Source organism: Peromyscus eremicus, chromosome 10 (genome assembly GCF_949786415.1).
Source record: "Peromyscus eremicus chromosome 10, PerEre_H2_v1, whole genome shotgun sequence".
Classification (NCBI taxonomy): domain Eukaryota; kingdom Metazoa; phylum Chordata; class Mammalia; order Rodentia; family Cricetidae; genus Peromyscus; species Peromyscus eremicus.
Genome location: NC_081426.1, coordinates 11056105 through 11081629, shown reverse-complemented (window position 1 = coordinate 11081629; position 25525 = coordinate 11056105). Strand labels below are relative to the sequence as shown.

At 47.0% G+C, this 25525-nt stretch overlaps 1 protein-coding gene across 2 annotated transcripts in view; it reads right to left on the bottom strand.

Moving 5' to 3' along the window:
* Slc1a4 (solute carrier family 1 member 4) overlaps nucleotides 1-22705 on the bottom strand; it is a 33405-nt gene extending 10700 nt beyond the window's left edge. For both annotated transcript variants that reach the window (XM_059275390.1, XM_059275392.1), the window contains exons 1-4: nucleotides 21919-22705; nucleotides 8463-8505; nucleotides 5986-6048; nucleotides 630-796 (exon numbers count right to left, since the gene is read on the bottom strand). In XM_059275390.1, coding sequence (XP_059131373.1) covers nucleotides 630-796; nucleotides 5986-6048; nucleotides 8463-8505; nucleotides 21919-22445 — 800 coding nt within the window. In that variant the 5' untranslated portion in view covers nucleotides 22446-22705. The remainder of the gene's footprint in view (nucleotides 1-629; nucleotides 797-5985; nucleotides 6049-8462; nucleotides 8506-21918) is intronic.
* Between the last annotated feature and the right edge of the window lie 2820 nt (nucleotides 22706-25525).

The following is a 25525-nucleotide window of genomic DNA, read 5'->3' as shown; positions in this document are numbered from 1 at the left end:
GCACACCAGCTCTCTAGGAGTCAAGGAGTCGTGTGGACACCATTCAGGAACTATGTGCACCACACAGGAACTATGTGCACACCAGCTCTCTAGGAGTCAAGGAGTCAGTGTGGACACCACACAGGAACTATGTGCACAGCAGCTCTCTAGGAGTCAAGGAGTCGTGTGGACACCACACAGGAACTATGTGCACACCAGCTCTCTAGGAGTCAAGGAGTCATGTGGACACCACACAGGAACTATGTGCACCACACAGAACTATGTTCTCTATGAGATCCAGACCAGAGGAGAGATAATTGCACCAGCATCACTTTTTGAAATACTGAAAACATCATCACCATCATCACGGGGTGTGTGTGTGTGTGTTGTGTAATGTCTGGGTACATATGAAAGTTGGAAGACAACTTTTAGGTATCTGTTTGCTCCTCCCACTGTGGGTTCCTGAGATCAAACTGGGGTTTTCAGGCCATCTCACCGGTCTAACCCTCACCTCTTGTACCATGACTGGCCTATATTTCATCAGCTGCACACCAGGCATGAGACCAGGTGTCCCACAGGGTAACCTAGAGTATTGAAATCTTTCCTAGATGTGAGGGGACAGAGGAAGGAGATGGCATGGTGACACTCACCACATAATCCAGGACACCAGCACCATCGTTGCCTCATTGAAGGAATTGAAGAATCGGATGAGCTCTTCTCCCTCAGGGCCTAGCTTCTTTAGAGCCACCCCCAAGACCAGGGCAAAAAGGACCAGTCCTAAGATATTCATCCCTTCAATGTCGGTGACGATGGGGACCTGCAGATCAGAAGACAGAGACTCAAGAGTGGGAGATAGAGTTGGGGAACACACGAAGTCAACCAAAAAATGTTTACCTATTAGCCAGGAGCGAAAGCTCACACCTGGAATCATAGTACTCGGGAGACTTGGAAGGAGGATCAATGGAGTTTTGAGGCTAGCCTGGGCTATAAAGTAAAATCTTGTTCTCAAAAACAAAAACAAAAACTAAAATAAAACCCCCAAACCAAAATAAAACAAAAGAAAAAAAGAAAATCTGGCTGTTAGGAAGTTCCTTCAGAGACCCAAGGACTGTAACCGTCAACTCCTAAATGTCAGCACATCTGCTGTTTGGTTATACTGACCTCCAGCTGCCAAGTCTCAGGAGATTTTCAGGACTCACACAGGCTTTCCCCAGAGGGTCTTCGCTAAACACTGACTAGATTGAAGACGTGTAGACATAACAGAGCCTTTGTATCCCCAACAATGCTGAGACCCACTGCTGCGGCAGGGAGTAGACAAGCATTTCATCCCACCATAACACCACACCCCGGCAGGATGGTCCTGGAACCTGGCACTTAGGAGGCCGGGGCAGCAGGATTCTAAGTTCAAGGCCACTCACTGAGACCCCAACTCAAAAACAAACAAACAAACAAACACAAATGGACTGGAAAGATGGCCTGGCAGTTAGATCATGTGCTGTTTGTGCAGATGATTGGAGTCCAGTTCCCAGTATCTACAGCTCACAAGGACATGTAACTCCGGAGGACCCAATACCCTCTCTGGCCTCCACAGATGGCTGTCCTCAGGCATTAAAACCTTCACACAGACACATCTACATGTGCATAATAACTAAAACTAAAATAATTCTTTAAAAAACAACAAGAAGAAAAACCACTACAAAGTGGTGATATAACGTCGTAATAAGCTCAGATATCAGTTCCGGTTCTGCAAACAACTGCCTCTCTGAACCTCAGGTTCTTCATGTACAAGACAAGAATCAGACTAAGTAGTTCTCAACTACTGTTTTTTAAAAAATTACATTTATTTGCCAGGCAGTGTTGGCACAAACCTTTAATCCCAGCATTCAGGAGGCAGAGGCAGATGGATCTCTGTAAGTTCAAGGCCAGCCTGGGCTACAGAGTGAGTTCTAGGACAGCCAGGACTGTTACACAGAGAAACCCTGTCTTGGAAAACAAAAACAAAAACAAAAGCAATTCAAATGTATTTATTTATTATATGCATGATGGTGTGTGCACACACATGGCACAGTACCTGTGTGTCTAGGCACAGTGGGTCCCACAGATCAAACTTGGGTCATCAGAACCTGGCAGCAACTGACTTAACCCGTGGGGTCATCTCACCAGTCTCTTAACTATTTTTTAATAGAATTTTTCCTGTAAAGAAAGGCTGGTAGAGTCGTGAGCCCTTCAGCCCATGTGTGAAAAGGTGTGTGAGCTGGGTGGAGGGCTGGGTCACTCCTCTTTCCTGGACAGCCCAGGGCAGTAAGGGAATTACTGGGCTACACAGTTCCCAGGTCCCTTATCCCTGCTAGCTCTGTCACAAAAGCGAGGCCGTGGCCCAGCATCTGGTACATAGACACCTAAATTTTCCATAAATATACTTTCAATAGATTTCACTAATTCCCAGGTTAACTGGACACATCCGGGTGAAAGGCACGACTCCCATGAAGCTTGTCAATGACCAAGAATGCAAGCATGTCGTAAGGATGGACAGGAGGTGTCTGTGTCATCTCCTTCTAATTTTTCATTAAGGAACATCTCAAATCTACTAGTAATGCTGAAGGACAGGAAGACACTCATCATACACTGTTTATACTATATACACTCATATACACACATTTACCGGGGACATTTCTAGTAGTGGTACTAGGTGAGGAAGGCCGCTGTGGAGCCTTAGCTGAGTGAGTTTAGGTGAATTACTTAATCTCTCTGTGTATCAGTTCTCTACCTACAAAATAATAAAAAACAACAGCTGATGTGCAGCTGTTGGGAAGTATATGTGTGAAGTACTCAGGCTATTTCTGGAAAATAAAAACTAGTAATTGTTTGGTTCTGTGGGGGATAGGGTCTCTTGCAGCCAAGGCTGGTCTTGCACTTATGTAGCTAAAAATGGCCTTAACTGATCCAGCCGCTTCCACATCCTGGGCATCAGAATCACAGGCACGCACCACCACGCCTGGCTCTAGGTGGGTCTGGGGACAGAACCCAGGGCTTGGGCATGTGAGGCAATTCTACCAGTGTCGCTATATCCCCGGAAGTTGTTTGTTTGGTTGGTTTGGTTTTTGGAGGAAAGATTTATTTTAGTTTACAGTTTCAGATATTTTAGGTTCGCCATGACAGGGAGCATATAGTAAAGGAAGGCATTTTTAAATTTCGTGATACAGGATCTCACTGTGTAGCCAGAGCAGGCCTGGAACTCACAATTTTACCGCCTCCACCTCTCAAGTGATGAGGCTACCGCTCTTATTATTTTAATGGATATTGCCTTAGAGATCATCCTGGAGTATGTTCTTACAGTGTCATTGTAATACCATAGATTTCTGAGTACTGCCGTTCTATCCTGGACTTGGCCTGTTAAAGAGCTATAGAAAAAGATTTTGAATGGCAGTGCCATCTCTGCTGCTGGCTTTGGTAGTCTGTGGAGAAGCCAACACTAGCAGGACCTATGAGTTGCCTGGCAAGCACCCGTTACTGACCCGAGAGTACCAACTCATTCTCTGGTCCATGTCCAGAGCCCTAGCCGGGACTGATGGGAGAATCAATACGACCAGGGAATTCATCTATGGTCAGTTGCTGGCTTCAGAAGGCCTGTCAGTCCAAGATGTGGTATTTGAGATCAGGTAATTCCATCTAAGGAACGGACTTTCTGGCTTGCCAGAGCAACCAATGAGATGAGTCTTTTCTGGGGCGGAAGCTGGCGGCAGGTGGTGTGAAGCGTGCTGGGATTGACAGGGTCAGGAAAGCCTAGACACAATCAGCCACAGCCAGGGCTGCACCCCAAGTAATGTTATGTCTTTCCATAGTTTGTTCCCATTACCTGCATCATTCTCTCTCCAGATTGTCTTATATCTCCCCCTTCGGCTTATGGAAAGGACTCCCTGCCCACCGAGGCTAAGCCGCCATCACCATCTAGCACACACGTGTACTTTCTCTGCCTGTTTACACGCTCTGTTTCTATTTTCTCCTAAGCGGATGCATTTGTTCTATGGTCCCTTTCATCAGAATGAGCTCTGCCAGGGCAGGGCTTTGTTGAGGGTGAGCACCACCTAAGTCTGGCACCCAGCAGCTGCCAAATGTCAGTTTACTGAATTAATGACTCAATCAATAAAAGGCTAGGTTTGCACCCATGACAAGTTATCACAGGAGATCAAAGCAGGCGTGGCGGAGAGTCGCAGGTGAGGGCTGGAGCCTCTTGGGTGTCCTTAGGTTCCTGGTTAATTCTGCCAGCAGCGTCCCACCCTTGGGGACAAGACTAACTCTACTTGTGTCTTTAAAAAAGAAGCCCAGAACTGACAAGGCCACACAGCTCCTCTGCTAAAGAGCTGACATTCTTGAATTTACCATGAGAACAGGGGGACATCAGCTGGGGGATACCCATGGGGTGCTTGCACTTCCATCAGGGAAGTCACAGCAGCCAGGGATGCCATATTTGACAGAACTTGAAGGTATCCAGGTGATGCTCTATGTTACCTGCATTGCTCGAGGCTCAGACAGTCGGGATGAGCCTTAGCAAACCCTTTCAAGCCGTTTGCAATGGGGACCAGGCTGTCCTGAGGTTCAAATGACACATCCAAGGAGAATGTTGACTCTGGTGTTTTGTTTTGAGACAAGATCTCACTATGTAGCTCTGGCTGTCCTGGAACTTCATCTGTAGACCAGGTTGACCTCAAACTCAGAGATCCACCTGCCTCTGTCTCCCAAGTGCTAAATTAAAGGTGTGCACCACCACACCTGACTTGACTCTGTTTTATATGCACAAAGAACCTGAACTTTTTAAAGATACCAAGTTGATGTAAAGTCAAGAGAAACACTATTTTGTTTTAACTTTACCAAGTGTCATTTACCATTTTAGAAAGTGTGTTGAAAAGACAAAGTGCTGAAATCCAAATCACGGGTACAACATGTCAACCTGCAGATGCAGCCACAGCATTCTGGGTTACTATACATATGACAGATGTGAAAGTATTTACCTAGCACTTTTTTTTTCAAAATATGCAAAAAAGGACTAACAATATTAGGTTGGATTCTGCCTTACTGCTTTTGTTGATCACTTTTGTTATTCCGAGACGGGCATTTCAACTCTGCAACGGGGCTTCACTATACTGTGCTGCCTGCCCTGCGCCCTTGGTTCAAGTGATCCTCTTGCCTCGGCTCCTCAAGTAGTTGGAACTAAAGGCACATGCCACCATGTTTATGTATGTATGTATGTATGTATGTATGTATGTATGTATTGGTTTTTCGAGACTGAGTTTCACTGTGTAGCTTTGTGCTTTTCTTGGAACTCACTCTGTAGCCCAGGCGGGCCTCGAATTCACAGAGATCCACCTGCCTGTCTCCCGAGTGCTGGGATTAAAGGCGTGTGCCACTACCGCCCGGCTCACCATGCTTATTTTTTAAAAATGATTACTACTTAATCTTACTTTTGAGATAGAGTCTTCCTGTATAGCCTAGGCTATCCTAGAGCTCCAGTGATTCTCTTGCTTCAATCTCAAAAGTGCTGGGATTAATTACAACAGTGCCCTATCAGTACTAGACCTCATTGTTTTTTAAATCCAGATTTATTAATTCCAAGTCGATGGAAATATAGAAAACTTGGTTATAGCTTCTATAATTGTCCATTAACGTGGTAAAATATGCATTGGGTTATTATATGTTATTTTTATTTCTCCCTTTTATCGTGTTAGTTTTTTTTTTTTCCAAGTTCTATGTGTATTCTGAGTTACCTTCCCATTGCATTAGGAGAGAAGGAGTTACAGAATAGCTTATAGACCTCTGAAGATACCCATGCTCCAGACTCTGGCTTTTGGCCATCGTGAGAAGGAGCCAACCTCACCTGGAGGCTTTAAACATTCCATTCAGAAGCCCCAATCTCCAACCGCAGTAAGTGAAAGACACGTTGTGGACGTGCTTTATCAAGGCAGCTGGATTGCTTTCCACACCCTTCTGTGATCTTCTGGAGAACCTTACCTTCTCGAAGGTCACGTTCCCGGAGCTGGTGTTATGGCTCACCACCGTGTAACTGGTTGCAGACTAATAAAAAGGAAGACAACCCATCATCAGTGAGCAGGTCTAAGGACCCACCTAGAGGCACGGGGGCAGGGGAGGCCTCAGTCTACTGCTGCTGTTCAGTGAGTGTGCTGGGCAGGGGAGGCCTCAGTCTGCTGAGGCTGCTCTTCAGTGAGTGTGCTGGGCAGGCTGCACTTGGCTGGCAACCTCTGAAACCTGCATAAAAATTACGTTAACACCAAGGCAGCAAGCCCTTCCAGAAACCTCCGGGTTATTTAGGGACCCAAGAATTTCCACCTGTTCCTTGGGCAAAAGGTTAGAGAAGATGCACACAGTTTCCTGCTGATAGTTTGGTACTCCAACAGCTCATACTTCAGATTATTTGAAGAAGTTTGGCACCAATTCCAGAAAGTCAAAATCCATCACATTTTTTTTTCCCATTCATCTATTTATGCTCCACTGTGTTCCAGAATGACTGTGTGGCTACTCTTTGGCATGCTTCTAATCTGGCTTGAGCTGTCATCTCTAGAGGAGGGGACTCAAGGCAAGGCAGTGTCTGCTGGCCAAGTCTCCGGGGCCTTGGTCCTACTGCTGGTTGACTAGACACACCTTTGCATGGTGTGCGCCGCATCTCTGTCCCTGCTGCCGAGTGGGCTCTGCTGGAGCCACCGAGGTCATGTGGCCCCAGAACTGTCAGAGGTCCACACAGTACAGACCTGAGCGCTGACTTATGCCCCTGTTTGATGAGCTTTGACGCCTCTCAACCTTATCACAGTTCCAGAGAGGCAGATCTATTCAGCTGTGCCATGATCAGGGTGGCAGGAAACCAACCCTACCTCATCCCTTTTGTGACAAGCACAAAAAGCTCTATGTAACTATTTTTTTTTCTCTACCTCACATTATATATACAAGGCACTCCTGTGCCTACATGCGGGTTAAAAATGTAAAATAGGTAGTTTTTTTCTGTGTAAAAATTATGCAAAACAAAAACTGTTGTAAGAAAGTTTTTTAAAAAAAAACATTTATTTATTTATTTATTTATTTATTGTGCATTCAGTGTTCTGCCTGCATCCCTGCAGACTGGAAGAGGGCACCAGATTTCATTACAGATGGTTGTGAGCTGCCATGTGGTTACTGGGAATTGAACTCAGGACCTCTGGAAGAACGGTCAGTGCTCTTAACCTCTGAGCCAACTCTCCAGCCCCGAAAGTTGTTTTTTGTTTTTTTGTTTTGTTTTGTTTTGTTTTCTCATAAAAAGCAATCACACACCTAGACCTGTCTACTCATGTTCTGTGTGGAGTGGCTGGAGGGGCTTCTTCTCCACATTGCTTAAAAAGGGGGGAAATCTCTAACCAACCTGAATACCCATCAACAGGACACAGTCAGAAGAAAAGTGTGCTACATTCTTACAGCCACCAACTTCTAGGTGAAAGGAAATTTACCCACATGGGAAAATGTTGGTAATATGCCAACATATTGCATAAAGCATATCTGTATATGTATATATGGTAGCAATACATTTGCATAATCATGTTTAAAAGCTGTGCATTCCCAGGGGCTAGAGAGATGGCCAGAGCACTGGCTGTTCTTCCAGAGGCTCCAGATTCAGTTCCCAGCATCCACATGGCAGCTCACAACCATCTGTAACTCCAAGGGATCCAATGCCCTCTTCTGGCCTGCCAAGGGCACCAGGCATGCATGTGGTGCACAGATACACATGCAGAAGAACACTAGTCCACATAGAATAAAATAAATAAATAAATACTGTCTGTACACTTACAGAAAAAAGAACACATCTGAAGGAAGTACACCAAAATGTTAATGAGAGGTAATTCTATGGAATAACTGTGGGAAGATTTTCCCCCACTTTTTTTTTTTTGAACATGTACATCCAAACAAAAGTATTATTTCTAGTAATAATTCTACAATGTTTTAGACATTCTCCAAACAATGGTTTGAGGGTGCTTTCTAAATGCTGTAGGAAGATTTGGGAGCCCCCTTTCTACATTTTAGAGTTTTGCCATTTTTTTATTTTGTTCCAAGTATCCATCTATAAAACCCGACTCTGATGTTTGTTTATAAAAAGATCCCTCTGGGTTGCCCTGGAACGTCTATGAAGAGGCTCCTCTGGCCTCCCCGCTCACCCTCATGGCGCCCCCCATCTCTCTTATTCTCACTATTAACGAGCTTGTCTCCAGGTTTCCCAGGGATGCCTCTCCTCCCTTCATGGCCACACCCTTTGGCTCTAACACATATTGTATCTTTTTTTTTTTTTTTTTTTTTTACTATGCCCTCCTGACTTCGAGGCCTGATCCTGATTTCAGGACCATTTCTCCTAACAAGCCTCATTCCTGAAGGGGTTTGGTGATGGACTACACCACTGATTCACACAGTTCTCCAATTCAAGTCTCATGTGTTTGGAAAGTAGCAAACCTTACCGTAGAGAACGCTGCAACCACAAGATTGGAAGGAAACAGGTTCCTGTTGAAAAAGAAAGCATTTTGTCAGAATTGGGTTGTAAGTTTTTGTTTTTTTTTTCTTTTTCTTTTTTTGGTTGTTGTTTTGTTTTGTTTAATACTGAGGTTTGATAACCCGGGGCTCTGCATATAGCAGCCAAGTGTGCTATCACTGCGATATACCCCAGCTCATTCTCTAAAAATCCATAGTATCTCTATGGAGCAGATATGATGTTGAACTTCTACGCATCACAAGCTTGGGTTTGGTTGTTGTTTTAAGATTTCCTTTTATGCTACGGCGGTGGTGGCGCACACCTTTAATCCCAGCACTTGGGAGGCAGAGGCAGGCGGGTCTCTGAGAGTCCGAGGGCAGCCTGGGCTACACAGAGAAACCCTGTCTCAAAGAACAAAACCAACATTTACTTTTATTATTCGTGTGTGTTTGTGTGCACTCTCAGGCATGCATGCATGTGTGCAGGCACTCTTGGAGGTCAAAAAGGGCGCTGGATCCTGGAGGCTGTCGTCACAGTGGGACATCTGAGCGGTCCTGGGAACTGAACGCTAGTCCTCGGCAATCGCCAACACTCCTAACTGCTGAGCCATCTCTCCAGCGCCAGGGATTTTTACTAATTTTGAAACGAAGTGTACTGTGTAGTCCAGGCTGACTTTACACCCTCCATCTTCCTTCCGGGCTTCCCAAGTGCTGGAATCATAGGCGTGCATCACCACACCTGCTCAACCCACGTTTGTTGTTGTGACAGTAACTGAGATCCGTTTATGGAACTGAGAGATTTTGGAAGGGAGGCTACCAGGGTCCAGAAATTTGTCCTGGCAAGTACAACAAAATTCTCTATAACTAACTTTCTCAGAACGCTTAGTCCCCAGTGTTTAGCATGACAATAGTCTTATTTATAACTACCTGAGCCTGGACTAACTCCAACCAAGAGATTGTTTTTTCTTTTAACAATTTGAACACACATTCAAATTTCCAGGAATACAACTACTGTGTAAATTATGGGCTAATGGTTTGTTTTGTTTCGAAAGTTTCCAAGACTTACTCATCTGGCTAAAAAACTGCAGCACCAATGGCAAATCTAAGATTGGAGACCTCCCCTGAAGTGCAAGCACGTCTGGTCAGCAGTGACTCTAAGCCAGAAAGGAGGATCCAACCTCTGTGTTTTAGAGAATTGACATATTACTGTTTTGAATTTATATGTTCTTTAAAGACTCATTTAGTTATCTGTGTTAGTGTGCATGCTCACTTGGCATGCTTGTATGAGTGTGCACTGTGTTTGTGTGCATGCTCACTTGGCATGCTTGTATGAGTGTGCACTGTGTTAGTGTGCATGCTCACTCAGCATGCTTGTATGAGTGTGCACTGTTTGTGTGCATGCTCATTCCACATGCTTGTATGAGTGTGCACTGTGTTTGTATGCATGCTCATTCCACATGCTTGTATGAGTGTGCACTGTGTTTGTGTGCATGCTCACTTGGCATGCTTGTATGAATGTGCACTGTGGTCATGTTTGTGTGTGCATGCTCACTCAGCATGCATGTATGAATGTGCACTGTGTTTGTGTGCATGCTCACTCTGCATTCGTGTATGAATGTGCACTGTGGTCATGTTCGTGTGCATGTTCACTCGGCATGCTTGTATGAGTGTACACTGTGTTTGTGTGCATGCTCACTCGGCATGCTTGTATGAATGTGCACTGTGGTCATGTTTGTGTGTGCATGCTCACTTGGCATGCTTGTATGAGTGTGCACTGTGTTTGTGTGCATGCTCACTTGGCATGCTTGTATGAGTGTGCACTGTGTTAGTGTGCATGCTCACTCAGCATGCTTGTATGAGTGTGCACTGTTTGTGTGCATGCTCATTCCACATGCTTGTATGAGTGTGCACTGTGTTTGTATGCATGCTCATTCCACATGCTTGTATGAGTGTGCACTGTGTTTGTGTGCATGCTCACTTGGCATGCTTGTATGAATGTGCACTGTGGTCATGTTTGTGTGTGCATGCTCACTCAGCATGCATGTATGAATGTGCACTGTGTTTGTGTGCATGCTCACTCTGCATTCGTGTATGAATGTGCACTGTGGTCATGTTCGTGTGCATGTTCACTCGGCATGCTTGTATGAGTGTACACTGTGTTTGTGTGCATGCTCACTCGGCATGCTTGTATGAATGTGCACTGTGGTCATGTTTGTGTGTGCATGCTCACTCGGCCTACTTGTATGAATGTGCACTGTGTTTGTGTGCATGCTCACTCGGCCTACTTGTATGAGTGTGCACTGTGTTAGTGTGCATGCTCACTCGGCATTCGTGTATGAATGTGCACTGTGGTCGTGTTTGTGTGCATGCTCACTCGGCATGCTTGTATGAATGTGCACTGTGTTTGTGTGCATGCTCACTCGGCATGCTTGTATGAGTGTGCACTGTGTTTGTGTGCATGCTCATTCCACATGCTTGTATGAGTGTGCACTGTGTTTGTGTGCATGCTCATTCCACATGCTTGTATGAATGTGTACTGTGTTTGTGTGCATGCTCACTCGGCATGCTTGTATGAGTGTGCACTGTGTTAGTGTGCATGCTCACTCGGCATGCTTGTATGAATGTGCACTGTGTTTGTGTGCATGCTCACTCGGCATGCTTGTATGAATGTGCACTGTGGTCGTGCATGTTGACACCAGAGGCTGAAGTCAGGCCTCCTCAACCACTTACCACCTTATTTTTGTAAGATAAGCCTTCTCACTAAATCTGGAGCAAGCGAATTCCAGCAATTCTATCTCTCCTCCTCCTCCTCCTCCTCCTCCTCCTCCTCCTCCTTCTCCTCCTCCAAGCTGGGGTTAAAGGCATATGGGGGGGTGCCTGGTTTGTTCCATGAGTGCTGAGAACCAAACTCTGGTCCTCACGATATACAACAATCACTTTAACCACAGACCACCTCTCCGGCCCTGCATTTATAGAGTAAAACACATTTTTAGGTGGCTGGAGAGATGGCTTAGTGGTTAAGAGCACTAATTGCTCTTCCAGAGGATCCAGACTTTCTCAGTACCCACATGGCGGTTGAGGTTGAGGAAAACAGCTCAGTTAGTAACATGCTCGTGGCTGAAGCACGAGAACCTGAATTAGATCCCAGGGACCGACATAAAAGCCGGGAGCAGCTGGGGCCTGAGACCCGAGTAGCCAGGCCTGGTAGCACACGCCTTTGATCCCAGCACCTGGGAGGTAGAGGCAGGTGGATCACTGTGAGTTCGAGGCCAGCCTGGTCTGCAGAGCAAGTTTCAGGACAGCCAGGACTATACAGAGGGACCCTGTCTCAAAACACACACACACACACACACACACACACAAACAAACAAAAAAGTGGAGCATGATTGAGGAGGAAGACACCTGGTTTTGATTTCTAGTGTTCATGTACATTCACACACACACACACACACACACACACACACATACACACACACACACACACACACACACACACACACACACACACACACACACGACACAAATAGATTAAATAAATGAATGAGTTTTCAAAAGAACTAAGTCCAAAATCTATTCAGGCAAACAATTTTTATTGATGACTTTTTTTTTTTTTTTTTTTTTAAAGACATCTCATATAGACTAAGCTGGCCTTAAACTCACAGAGGTGAACCTGGCTCTGCCTCCCAAGTGCTGGGAATCTCCTCTTTGGAGCCAGGCTCTGTGTAGGATGCTGGTGTTGATTTACAAGCTACTATACTCCAGCAGCTTGTAAATATAAATATACTATGTACTTCCAGCAGGAATAAGAAGTCTGCAAGGATGAAAGTCAGGGTCGTCATTACACAGATCCTGGTGCTGGCCTTTCCCACCAGTTCTTGCTCCTGTGGTGGTGTGAGTAGGAATGGTCCCCATGGACTCACGGGTTTGAATGCTTAACCCAAAGGGAGTGGCACTATTAGGAGGTGTGTCCTTGTCGGAAGAAGTGTGTGGCTGTGGAGGCGGGCTATGAGGTTTTATTTAAAAAATTAAATTAAATTAATTTATTTTACATCCTGACCAGTTTCCCACCCCATTCCCTCCCCTATCTCCATTCTGCAAACCCTGCCCCCCATCCACTCCTCCACCCCTTCTCCACTTCTATTCGGAAAGGGGCAGGCCTCCCATGAGTATCAACAAAGCGTGGTGTATCATGCTGCAGTAAGACTAAGCACCTCCCTTATACTGAGGCTGGGCAAGGTGACCCAGTCTGAGGAGTGGGGTCCCAAAAGCCAGCCAGGGCTTTGAGGTCTCATATGCTCAAGCTGTGCCCTGTGTGATACAGTCTCCTTTTGCTGCCTGCGGCTCAAGATGCAGAATTCTCAGCTCCTTCTCGAGCTCCACGTTTGTCTACATGCCACCATGCTTCCTGCCGTGATGATCATGGACTAAACCTCTGAGCTGTAAACCAGTTCCAATGAAATGTTTTTCTTTATAAGAGTTGCCGTGGTCACGATGTCTCTTCACAGCAAGAGTAACCCTAACTAAGACACCCCTGAAGTTGAGATGGTGAGTTAATTATCAACTTGGCGGAATCTAGGAGCACCTGAGAGAGAAACCTCTGGCCACTGCTTTCAGGGATTATCTTAATTTGGTTAACTGAGGAGGGAAGGCACAGCCTAAAAGTGGACAGAACCATTCCCTGGGCTTGAGGACCTGGATTGAGTAGTAAGAGAAAGCGAGCTCAACACACACACACACACACACACACACACACACACACAGTGCACCATTCTGTTTTCTGATGTGGATGTAATGCGCCCGGCTGCCGGCTGCTGCAAGCTCCTCTCACCTTGGTGGACTCTACCTTGAACTATGAGCCAAAACAAACTCTGTCTCCTGTAAGTTGCTTTTGTTAGAGTATTTCATCACAGCAACAGGAAAAGAAACTAAGATAGGCTGTTCAGCTAGCAAACAACACACACACACACACACACACGCACACGCACACGCACAAAATATACAGCATTGGGGTTCTGAGATAGGCAGGTGTGGTTATGACCCAATCTAACACAGCCCCCTGGTATTCGGTTTTGCACAATCCCCTTTTCTGGTGTGATTGGGTTGATGACTTGCTCATAATTGCTACAATGCTCCAAAAGCGAGGGGTCATTCCTTCCACGTTTGGTTAGCTAACTCCAGAGCTTCCCGTCCTGTTAGCATGCTCTCCTGACAATCGTCTGGGCTCACACACTTGAACAAAGGAAGCAGCTATTCTGGGAAGCCCCACTTGATGAGGAACTGAGCCAACAGCCAAGTAGGAACCATGGCTCCAAGTCCAAACCTCAGAGAGCTAACTTCTGCCAGCAGCCTCCAAAGTAAGTCTTCCGTAGATGAGCCTTCAGATGAGAGCCCAGCCCTGGCTGAGGCCTGACTGCAGTCCTCTAACAGATGGGAGCCGCACCCCAAGATTCTTGCCTGAGATCCCGCGATTATACCGGTCTGGGGGTTGAAGCCGCTATATCCAAGTCATTTGTTATGTGGTACTAGATAGCTAATACACAGCCCAACGGTACAAGTGAAAAGTAACCCCAAACTCCGTCAGCCCTCTCACTGTGCTTCCAGATGGCAGCCAGCGTTTACAGCCTCCCCACACCTACAGGTCTACGAAACCTGAATTGCTTTCTGCATCCTTAAGAACAACCAGCAAGTATATACCTACACGAGAGCAGAAAAATGGTGATTCTTGGCCGAATTAACTGTTGAGAATTGTGATAAATTCTCACCATGGACATATTTTCTTTAAGCAAGCAGATGTGGATTGGAGGTGTGGTTCAGTTGATAGCATGTATGAACTGGATTTGGTCTCCAGCACCACTTAAACCAAGCACATACCTATAATCCAAGCCCTTGGGAGGTGAAGGCAGGAGGATCAGAAGTTCAAAGTCATCATTGACTATATCATGAGTTTAAGACTGGCCTGGGTTACATAAAACCCCACTTTTTTTTTAATTTTTGAAAGATAAGCTAGCAACCTAACTTGGGTAGTCTTTGGTGTATCTGTGACTAGCAATACATTTGCTTTCTTTCCACTACAAAACAACTTCCTATCCCAGCTCCCTCTTGAGAGTAGGTCCGGCATCTGCTTCTGTTTGCTTGTTTCCTCAGGAGCAGTAAGAGCGCCCATGCCAGCCTTCCCCGTCTTTACCTACCACTTGCCAATTCTCAGTTCCCAGACCCAGTTGGCTAGAGAGTTCTCTTTCTGTGAGGACAGAGAAGTGGAAACTGCCAGGCTGGAAACCCTCCAGCTTCAGTCCACACTAGCTTTATGTCAACTTGACACAAGCTGGACCAGTGGTCCCAACCTTCCACAGGGGTCGCCTGAGACCGCTGGAAACCATAGGTACTGACATCACGATTCTTAACATTGCAAGATTGCAGTTATAAAGTAGCAGTAAAAACATTTTTATGGTTGGAGTTATTACAGCATGAGGAACTGTATTAAAGGGTCTCAGGAAGGCTGAGAACCATTGAGGTAGCATCATCTGAAAGGAGGCACCTCAGTTAGAAATCGCTTCCCTAAGATCCTGCCATAGGGCATTTTCTTCACTAGCGGTTGATAGGGAAGGACCCAGCCCGTTGTATGGGCTGGTGGTCCAGGAAACTCCTCCAATGACCTCTGCATTAGTTCCTGCCCCCAGGTTCCTGCACTGTTTATGATCCTGCCCTGTTTGAGTTCCTGTCCTGACTTCCTTCAGTGATGAACAGTGATGTGGAAGTGGAAGCCACATAAACCCTTTCCTCCCCAAGTTGCTTTGGTCCTGGTGTTTCATCACAGCAATAGAAACCCTAACTAGGAAAATCTTCCCCACAGGGAATAATTTGCCCTGTAAATGCTTCATATCCTCAGGGCTAGATGCTTCCCCAGGGTGTGAGCAGCCTTTCACTCACAGCTTAGAAATAGACTCTCTTACAAGGAGTACAACTTGTGGTTTAAATCCTTCTCTTCCCTGTCTAATCTCTTAACCATGATCCCTAACCCTGTATCATTTCCTCTAGAATGGATCCTAACATGGAGTGCACTTTAAGACCATCAGCGAGCTTCAACAAAAACAAAGGGGTGCAGACAATACCTAAGGCAAAAGAACAACTCCTGACGCCACTCCCCCCCAAAGAAAAAGGGTAGCGTTCAAAAGAATGAGGTGTATTTTGGCAGTCCGTGATAAAAGTTAAAATACATTCCCCATGATTCAGCACTTCTATGCCTAGATATGTGCCCGAGCGAAATGGAAATATGTATCTGCAAGAGGATCTGTACGCATGACAGCACCATTCATAAAGGCCCAAGCACCGTGTCCATCACAGATGAATGAGCAGACTGTGGTAAATCAATACAGAGCAGCGGCAGTTGGCAGCGAAAACCCGACTGATAAACACAGCAGCACAGAGCGTCTCAACAGCACTGTCCTGAGCAAACGAAGCCAAAGTAAATACATACTGAACAGGCGCGCTGATAGGACACTCTAGAAAGTAAAACTAATCATTTTTTAAAAAAAGTCAGCTGTCCAAGGCCCAGGATGGAAAACACTGAACACATATGAGCCAGTGAGGACAACTTCATTCAGTGTGTGGATTTTGGTGGTGGCTATTCACGTCTCGAAGTTCACAAAACTGTATGCTTGCCATGGGTACCTTTCACTGCATATAAACCATACCTTAAAACTGTTCATAAACAGTCAAAAAAAAAACAAAAGAAATAAAGGCCTGTAATTCTAGTGCTCAGGAGGTAGTGGTGGAGGATCAGAAAGTCAAGGTCATCCTGGGTTACATTTGACGCCAAATGTAGTCAAACAAAGTCAAAAAGGCTCAGCGACAACTGCAAAGAGATTCTACAGTGGAAGAACGCACACACTCAACAGGACGGCCGGCCAGAGGTCAGTGACAGCACAGACCTCAAGCCCTCGGGAGGTGTGTCCTCGGAGCTCTGTCTACACTATACGAGAGAAGAACTTGAAGGGAGGAATTATTTACTGATGCCAAGGTTCCCTAAGGCTCGGTGTTTCACGGCAGGGAGGGCATGGGGGAGGAACCACATCAGAGCAGACAGGAAACAGTGGAAGAGCTCCAGGCAGGGGCAAGATACAGCCCCTAAGAACACTGACTGCTGTGATCTGCTTCCCCCAGCCAGGTTCTTCCAGGTGCACCGCCCCCTAATAGTCCATTCAGATTTCGAGTCCATCGGTGAATTAAACCATTCATTCCTTCTGTCAGAAGCCTCATGATCTAACCACCTCCAGAAACGTCCTTACAGCCACATTTAGGAGCATGCCTCGCTCACTTCCTAGGTTTTTCTCAACCCGCTTAAGTTGACAATCAAGACAAACCATCACAGGACTCACCTAAAATCTACTTCTTTCATTCAGTGCCCTGGTTGCTACCCCCCAGGGGTTGGAGGGCCTCCCTCCGGCCGGCTACCAGGGACCTCCCAGGGATGGAGCTGGGGCTGCCGGGGAAAAGCACAATTCTCTGACTCTCCTTTGATTTTTCCAACAGATACTTATCTTAGCCTGAGCACTCCTGAACTCCAACGGCAGCTGCTTGCTTCCTTCAGAGCTTTGCCTGTGGCCCTTTCTCAGCTTCGTGGGCTTTCCACATAGAGACACCGAGCGGGAAAGGATTCTGAAGGTGATGTTTCACCTTCCCAGGGCCCAGCGTCATAAAGTTGACCCACTTCCCTTTACCTGGACCAGCCCTGTCCGGTGGAAGTATTAGTATGTGTATAGCCCAATGGTGACTGTGGCTACTGGACCCTTTCAGAAGCAGGCAAGTATAGCTTTGCAACCTGGAACTCCACCTGAGTGGGCTCTGCACACTTCCATCTGCTAAGAATGCACTGGGCAGCCGAGGCCCTTTACCTGCATAGCCCATGTACACACACTCCTCTGAACAATGCACCTGGCAGCCGTTAGCAACCCGAGCCCTTTTCCACCTGCATCAAGCTACACCACATTCCACCGCAAACAATGGACTAAGTTTCTCCTCCCCTCCATGAACATCAAACACAAACAGGTTCTATTCAAATGTATTTTCAACACATCTTGTAAGAGCGTAAGAGGGCCAGTCTCTCCGGAACTAGCTTATGTGCATGAGCATAAGACAAGCTGTGTCCTCGGCATGAATTTTTAGGGGAAAAAACTACTTACCATCTTATATCTATGCTTAATTGGGAATGCATATGATTAAAATTAGATACATTATAGAAAAAGAATATGCACAGTGAACAAAGGTTTACATAGCATTATTCATAACAGGCCCAAGTGCCATCCATTAGTGTCAATCAAAAGACTGTCAGTCAAAACAGAACCACCCATGCTACACACCTTAGCAACCAAGCTCCTCTATTTTATTTATTAATATATTTTACATGCATGGGTGTTTTGTCTGTATGTTGTATACCATATGTGTGCCTGCTACCTGAAAAGGCCAGAAGAGGGTACTGGATCCCCTAAACCAGGAGTAACGGACGGCTGGAGGCCACTATGTGGATCCTGGGAACCAAACTGGGTACTCTTCAAGAGTTCAGTGTGCTCTGACCTGCTGAGATTTCTTTCTGGCCCCTCTTCTTTCTCTTTCATGCCACCAAAGGAAGTCTCAAATAGTAAGTGGGCCCTTGAGGACCTCACTCATGTGGCCTCCTGTTTTCTTTCTGATAGGTAGTATCACTTGGCTTTTGAATAAAGTTTCCTTGCTACTTTGTAGATCAGTATAACCCTTTATTTTAATTCCTCAAATAAGAGGCCAATAACTTGGAAGCACCTAGACTACACATTGATAACCAGTTAACCATGCAACTGAGGAAATGAAATTTTGACTTACTTTTAGAGTAAATTTATTACTCCATTTTGAGACAGGATTTCATGTATCCTAGGCTAACTTCGAGTATGTAGTTGAGGATGGCCTAGAACTTTTGCTCCTCCCAAGTGCAGGGATCAAACCCAGGGCCTTGTGTGTTCCAGGCAAGCCCTCTACCAGCTGAGCTATATCCCCGGCCCTAATTTCATTTAAATAACTACACACAATTAATGTATATCCCTACTGGGCAGCACATACATGCAGTCCTGAGACTCAGAACCTGAAATACCAAATAGTCTTTCTGGACTCATCTCTAGACATACTAGATCTCCCTGAGCAGAGGGTGTTTGGTTTTTTGAGATATGGTTTCATGTAGTCAATCCTCCTGTCTCTACTTTCCAAGGGCTGGAGTTACAGGCGTGCACCATCACGCCCAGCTGTTTCTAACCCTGGGACTCTTCACTTTATCTAGTTTTCCATCTATCTCTTCTTTCTGTTGCTAGATTCCAGTTTACTTGCATTACTGAACACTGTTTGTGCATTAGACCAAAGTGTCTCACACATGAGTTGTACACAAAAGTCAATTTATTGGCTTTATCGGCATTTTAGAAGTGATTACGTACCACACTGAAAACTGTTTGTTGTAACTTGCTGTGATCTGTGTATGTGAGTCCAGGGAATGTGTATATGTAGATGCCATAAAATAAAAAGTATGTTTTACCATGGGCCAAAGTGAAAACACAAAAATGCTGAGTGTACTATTCAATCCAGATCAGTCACTCTGACCAAACTTGGGCAGAGTGGACGGACAAGCCTTCACAGTACAGTATGAATCTTTGGATATGTCACTTAAACAGGAAAACAGGTGTGAGGCGTATCTGGACTGGCAAATGGAGAGCTCAGCTGGGGTGCTTCAGACCCACAGCTCCGTGTGAAACACTTCAAAAACGTTTCTTCTGTATACATTGGTGCTGCTTGTCCTTCTGATCTATTGTCAAGGGTGGCATGCATTTCCCGGTCTATAGGAGGATATAAAATAGTGAACTTTGCTCCTTTTTGTTGTTGCTGCTTCAGAAGATTTCCTTTTATTTAAGTTCAAAACTTCTTTACTACGTCTGTAGGAACTTCAAAGACTCCAGAACAGGATAAGGCATGGTATGTATGGCTGCTAACTATTTATCAGCTCTAGTGTTTATTGTCTCAGAGCTAGTTAACAAAGATTTCCCCTTTCAGATCTTGGCACCCCTATAAGGATGGAAGCTGAGGAAGGGCTGGGATGCGAGGCTTGCTGATCTGGTGCTGTTGATAATAGTATGCATGCATGCATGTTTTCAAGCTCCAGGCCAGCCTGAGCTATGGAGTGAGTTCCAAGACAACCAGGGCCAGAGTGTGAAATCTTGTCTTTTTTAAAAAACAAAACTGAAAAGAAAAAAAATTGACCTAGAGACTCCCTAGGCCCCAGAAGCATTTTGGGTGGCTTGGGCTGTTTCTTGTCAAGCTGCTGGAATCAAACTAAATCTGAGCAGATGTGGGCCTATGCTTCTTCACTGAAGCGCTTCATCCAACCGCCTGGTCGGGGGAGTGGGCAGCGACCTGGCTGAATGGCAGTTCCTCTTCTTAGTTCCTCTTTTGCTCACAGCAAACATTTCTGAGACAGTGGCATCAGACCAGCCACGGAATACCATTATTACACATGTTGCCTTGGGGAATGAGCAGACAAACAGCCATGAACCACCGGGCAGAAGACCCACTGTTCTCCTAAGCCCACCCTGTCCCTGGTGATGAGGGTCAAACTCAGTGTCTTAAGCATGCCGGACAAGCACTCTACCACTGAACTAAACCCCACCCTAGGTTAAGATTTCACTAGTAGCCCAGGCTGGTCTCAAACTGGAGATGCTCTAGCCTCTGCCTCCTGAGTGTCCTAAACCCTCTCATGCCCAACCTTTGTCTCAGTTGGAAGCGAGATTGTACTGCCTGCTCTGCCTTTACCTGTGAGCTGCGAGATCAAGTGAAGCGAGCTGGGAGAAGGCTCAGAAAATACTATTCCACCCAGCAGGCCAGAGAAAGCGCTTCCATGCAGATGTGATGGGTGTGGTCCTGGTCACTGAGAAGTTACGAGTGTACATTGAGCCGTAAGCCATGACACTGGGTCACCATGCACTTGGAAAGCAGGAGCTGAAGGGCTCGGGTCTAAAGCCACAGCCACAAAGCAGTAGTTGAGTTCTCTGATAGCACGGAAGTGTACTTCACGCCTCAAGCCCCCAAACTCCGGTCAGTTCCCTTTGCAGAGACGGAAGAACACTAGTAAGGCTCAGTGTGAGTTACCAAGAGATGCCCAGATGAATATCCCGGGCCACAGACCGCTCCAAAAAGAGAATCCTGGAACCCTAATCGCCCTTCCTCCCTGAGGGAGCTGACCTGATATAACAAGCCGAAGGTTCTCTGGATTTCAATAAGTCTCATCTCTGAACCCATCTACAGTGATTTCTCAAACCTTAAAACTCTCAGACCATCAAGCCGCCTGGCAGGGACCAAAGGCTACACTCCCATTAGGTCCCCATAGCGACCTCCACTTGCTCTGTTTGTAAGAATTTTTGGTCTTCTCATCAGATTTTTTTTTTTTTTTTAAATACCATGTCTCAGGTTTTTTATTTTGCTTTAGATCAACAATCTCTTTCTTAAGTGGCAGACAGTTGTCACATTTTCCAGATGAAGACATGGAAACAGGAGAAAGGCAAGTCACTGGCCCAGAGTTTTTTGGTTTTCACCCTCTCATCAATGAGGAGCTTTGCCTGGTGACTCAAGACAAAACATACCACTAAGGCTCAGAAAGCTGGAAGGGGAGCCAGCTGGACTCCTCACTCTGGTGAACAGGGTTAGATTAGTAAACGCCTGCGGGCTGCTGTTTCACCATTTGTGAACTTTGGATTAGTGTAGAAACGGAGAGGTGAGCTCTGGAAACCACACTGTATCATCTCAGAGGATGAAATACAACCTCCGAGTGAAAAAACAAGCAAACCTAAGTGAAGCCTTGTCTCTGAACCCTCGAGAACGCACACCTTCCTACAGAGAAACAACGCGGGGCAGTGGTCCTGATGAAGTCAGCAACCTGTCCCAAGCCTGAGGGACAGTTATGTATCTGGGCAACGTGCCCCACATAACTAACTCCAGGCTTATTATTATTGGACACATCCACAATTCTGCGGAAAACTGCCAACTTCCTTCACAGCCCAGAGGCTGAGAAGCCTCGGACTCAAAGCTGGATGGCTGCACGGACAAAAGTCATTCAATGTGCTAGAAGCTTTGGGATACTGTAGGAGAAAATGAAGATTTCAGAATCATGATGGGGGGAATTTAAAAAAAAATAATAATGAGAGCAGCCCACGTCTAAGGAGTAGAGCACAGTGGGACGGCAGACTAATAGTCCCATCTAACGGAAAACTGGTTCCAGCCGAAAGCTGTGGCCTCCAGTCTTTAAAGGTGTGGCCAGCATGCAGCCTGGGCTTAATTTTGATATTTTAACGTTAAAGGCCAACAGTAGCTGAATTAACTCTAGGTGATATGAGTACACGTGGCGTCTCTCACCGTTCCTTTGGCAGGGTGGACAGCATTCATTACCTGAGTAAGTCGAGGAAAGAATCCACCGTCTCTTTGGAGACCGGAGGAGACGCCGAGTCCTCCAGCCCCAGGCTGCTGGACTGGAGGGTCTGCGCGCCCGCCCCTGGCTTGATGATGAACGCCAAAGCGACCGCGAGCGCAGAGGCGCTCAGCGTGGTGAGGCCAAAGTAAGCGACCGCAATGCCGCCCAGACGCCCGAGGGAGCTGGCGTCCAGGGAGGCGGCGCCCGACACCAGACTGCAAACCACCAGCGGCAGGATGATCATGCGCAGCATGCGGAGTAGCATCTCGCCGGGGAAGGCCAGGTAGGTGACCTGAGTGCGGGTGAGCTGCAGCCCGCGCAGCGCCGCGCCCATGCCGGCGCCCACCAACACCCCCGACACAGTGAGCAGCACCAGCGCGTGGCGCCGAAAAAAGCCAGCGCAGCGCCGCGCTTTGCCAGCCGGCATCTCGGGCGTGCGGGGCCCGGCCGCAGGCTCTGCCTGGGTGCCGTCGAGGTAGCCGTTGGTCTCGCTGCTCTTCTCCATGTCGCTGCCCGCCGCTCCAAGCTGCAGCACGCAAGGAACTTGGGACTCAGAGAAAAAAAGCGGCTTCCAATGAATGGATCAGGCTGAGACAGTGGCCTGCGCCAGCTGCGGCTCCGGAGCTCTGCGAGTCCCTACAGGAACAATTTCCAGAAAGATGAAGAGAGACGTGGGTTGTGGGCTGGAGCCGAGGCTGAGCAGACCGTGCCGCGCCCAGCCTTCTTTCAGAGCGGCTGCTGCCTGGAGATGATGCAACAACGCAGGAGGCTCGCAGGAGGCTGCAGCCCAGGAAGGAGGGAGGGGCCGGAGCCCGCTCCGCCCATGTCGCCCCGCCCCCGGGATTACCACCAATCAGAGCCCTGAAGATCCGTGCCCCGCCTTTCCAAGGCCCCGCCCTTCTCCCACCCTCCCTGGGGCACAGCAAAGGGAGTGAGACCCGCAGGCGGAGCTCTCCCGATACCGCGGGGCGTGCGGCTGTCGGCCAATCCTGTAGCTCGGTCGCTTCCCGTCCTGGCTAACGGGAGCGGCTCCCAGTGCTGGCGGAGGTGCGGCTCGAGAGGCACCCTCCGGGGCCTCTCTGTGTTGTGCACCCTCCAGGCCTCGGGGTGTGTGTGGAACGCCCATGTGTTCTTCACCTCTGCCGGTGGGTGGACGAGAAGGGCCCGCCCTCCCGCTTTGTGCCAGGGACGGTCCACCCTCCCTTCTGCGGGAATTCCTTTCTTTCAAGGGTCCTGTGGGCTTCCGTGAGGTGGAACTTGCTTCGGTGCAGAGACAAAGGAGTGGGTGGATGTGTGGATGAGGGAAGTCTCATCGCGTGCACGCACAGGACTCTAGCAGAGATTTATTTACGCTTAGGTGACCGGGGACTCCGGGTAGGCTCCAGCGTCAAGGCTGCACCACTGCACGCACCAGCGCACTCTGGGCGGGTCCCCGGGTCTCTGGGCAATAGCCTGGTGTGTGCTGAAGATGCAAAACTCTCCCAGGGAAGCGGAGCTCTGACGCCACCACTTTCGGTGGCATGCGTGTCTGCCACGTAACCTCAGCAGAAACACAAAGCACAGGATTTTAACCACCTCTTCTCAGGGCTCCAGACTTGGCACAACAATAGCACAGCCAGGTGTTTGACCAGTCTGAAAGATAATTCCATGTGGTTACAGTCAATGGATTTAAAAAAAAAAATACATTTATTTACTATCATTCATTTAGTATCGTCTTTGGCCACAGCAGATAGAAGGAAAACTTTTGCAGTCATTTAGTGTGTCTTATTTATTCTTACATTTTCCTCATTCTGCTTTTGAAAGGAGCTACCACACTCCCGCCCGAGAAAGTCTTAGGTGTAGCTAAATTAAATTAAAGGCGAAGACAATGTGCAGAAAAGTAATCTTAAAGCATGCCATAACAGATAGCTGTGTGTGCGCAAATCAAGATGTCCTCGTGAGGAACTTTCAGAGGTTGTCCAGTTTTTGAGAAAGGGAAAAGTTCCTTCCTTGAAGCCATTAGCTGTCGTTAGGGCTTGCTGAAGTAGCGGCTCATTGGTGGGAGGGTGGTGTGAACATTAGACGAGGACCTGTACCTATTGTTAATCTTGTTTCCCAGAACATGCTTTGTCTGTCAGTGTGCAAGGATGAGTGATTTCTACAGACCTGTGCTCTTCCTTTCCATGTTTTCCTTCCTCCCTTTGCTTAGGCTGTAACTTTTATGCAAAAGACCGAAGTCATGCTCCATAAATGGGTTTCCAACTGTCCGACTTACACCGCCACCCAGACATCTGCTGCATCTCAGCTCAGCATTTTCAGAACCGAATTTATGATTGCCTCCCTCCAGCCTGCTCAGCCCTTTGACTCCCCTGTTTCTGTTGCCACCATCATTATGATTTGCCTCCGAGAACCTTCAAGTTTAAGTCTTCTCTCATCTGATCGGAGTCAAGACCAAAGATGCTCCTTTTGTAACGTTTATCAGGCTCTTTCTCACTTCTACTCCTGATGCTACCAACAGCTATGTTCTTGATTCCTTAGTATTATTTTTTAAACAGATTATTCCTGTGTAGCCCAAGCAGGCCTTGAGCTCACAGTCTCCCTGCCTCTACTTTCTGATTACAGGTATGTGTCACCGCACCTTGTTTATTTCCATTCTTCTAAATCTAGGCATTAAACAGTTACTATTTTTGTGTATCTGTTTTCTGATGTGTATGTGCACCTCTGTGGGGGCCAGAGGAGGGTGCCGGGTTTCCCGTTCTATCACTCTCTGCCTTATTCCTTTGAAACAGGGCCTCTCACTGAACCTAGAGCTAGGCTGGTGACCAGTAAGTCACAGCCATCCTCCTGTGTCTGCACTACAGCCCTGGGGTTACATCAGTGTATGGCCACACCCAACTCTTTGAGCAGGTGCTGGGATCTGAACTCTTACCCACAGAGCCATCTCTCCAACCCCCTTATCAAGGCTTTTGAAATTTTGTGGTTTTTTTCTTGTTTGTTTGTTTGGGGTTGGTCTTGAACTCTCTACGCAGCTAAAGATGACCTTGAATTACTAATCCTCCTGGTCCCACCACATAAAGGCTGGAATTATAGGTGTGTGTCACCTGACTTGGCTGAACCCAGGACTTTATGTATGCTTCTACTGTTCCTTTGAGTCAGGGTCTCTTCCTAAGCCTGGGGCCAACAATTGCTTGACTAGGCTAGAAGTCAGCAAGCTCCCAATTATCCTCCTGCCTCCATCACCCTTAGAGCTGAAATTCTAGGAGAGCACAGGACTCTGATTTGTTGGATGTAGGGCTTGGATCTGAACTCTATTCCTCCTGATTGTGTGGTAAGTGCTTTACTGCCGACCCATCTCTCCAGACCCCTCATCCCTTTTTAAGAGAGAGTCTTTCTATGTAGCCTAGACCAACCCTGGAGCCTGGACTAGACTCAAATTCTTGATCCTGAAGACTCCTGTGTGCTGGGATTATAGGCGTGAGCAAATATACTCAATTATTTCCTCCCTTGTTTGGTCATCTGACTTGTTCTAAGCTGGCTGCACCTACAGTGATTCTGTTTATGCAGCTCACTTGTGTTTTACCTTCGCTCCAGGGTAATGTTTCTGGA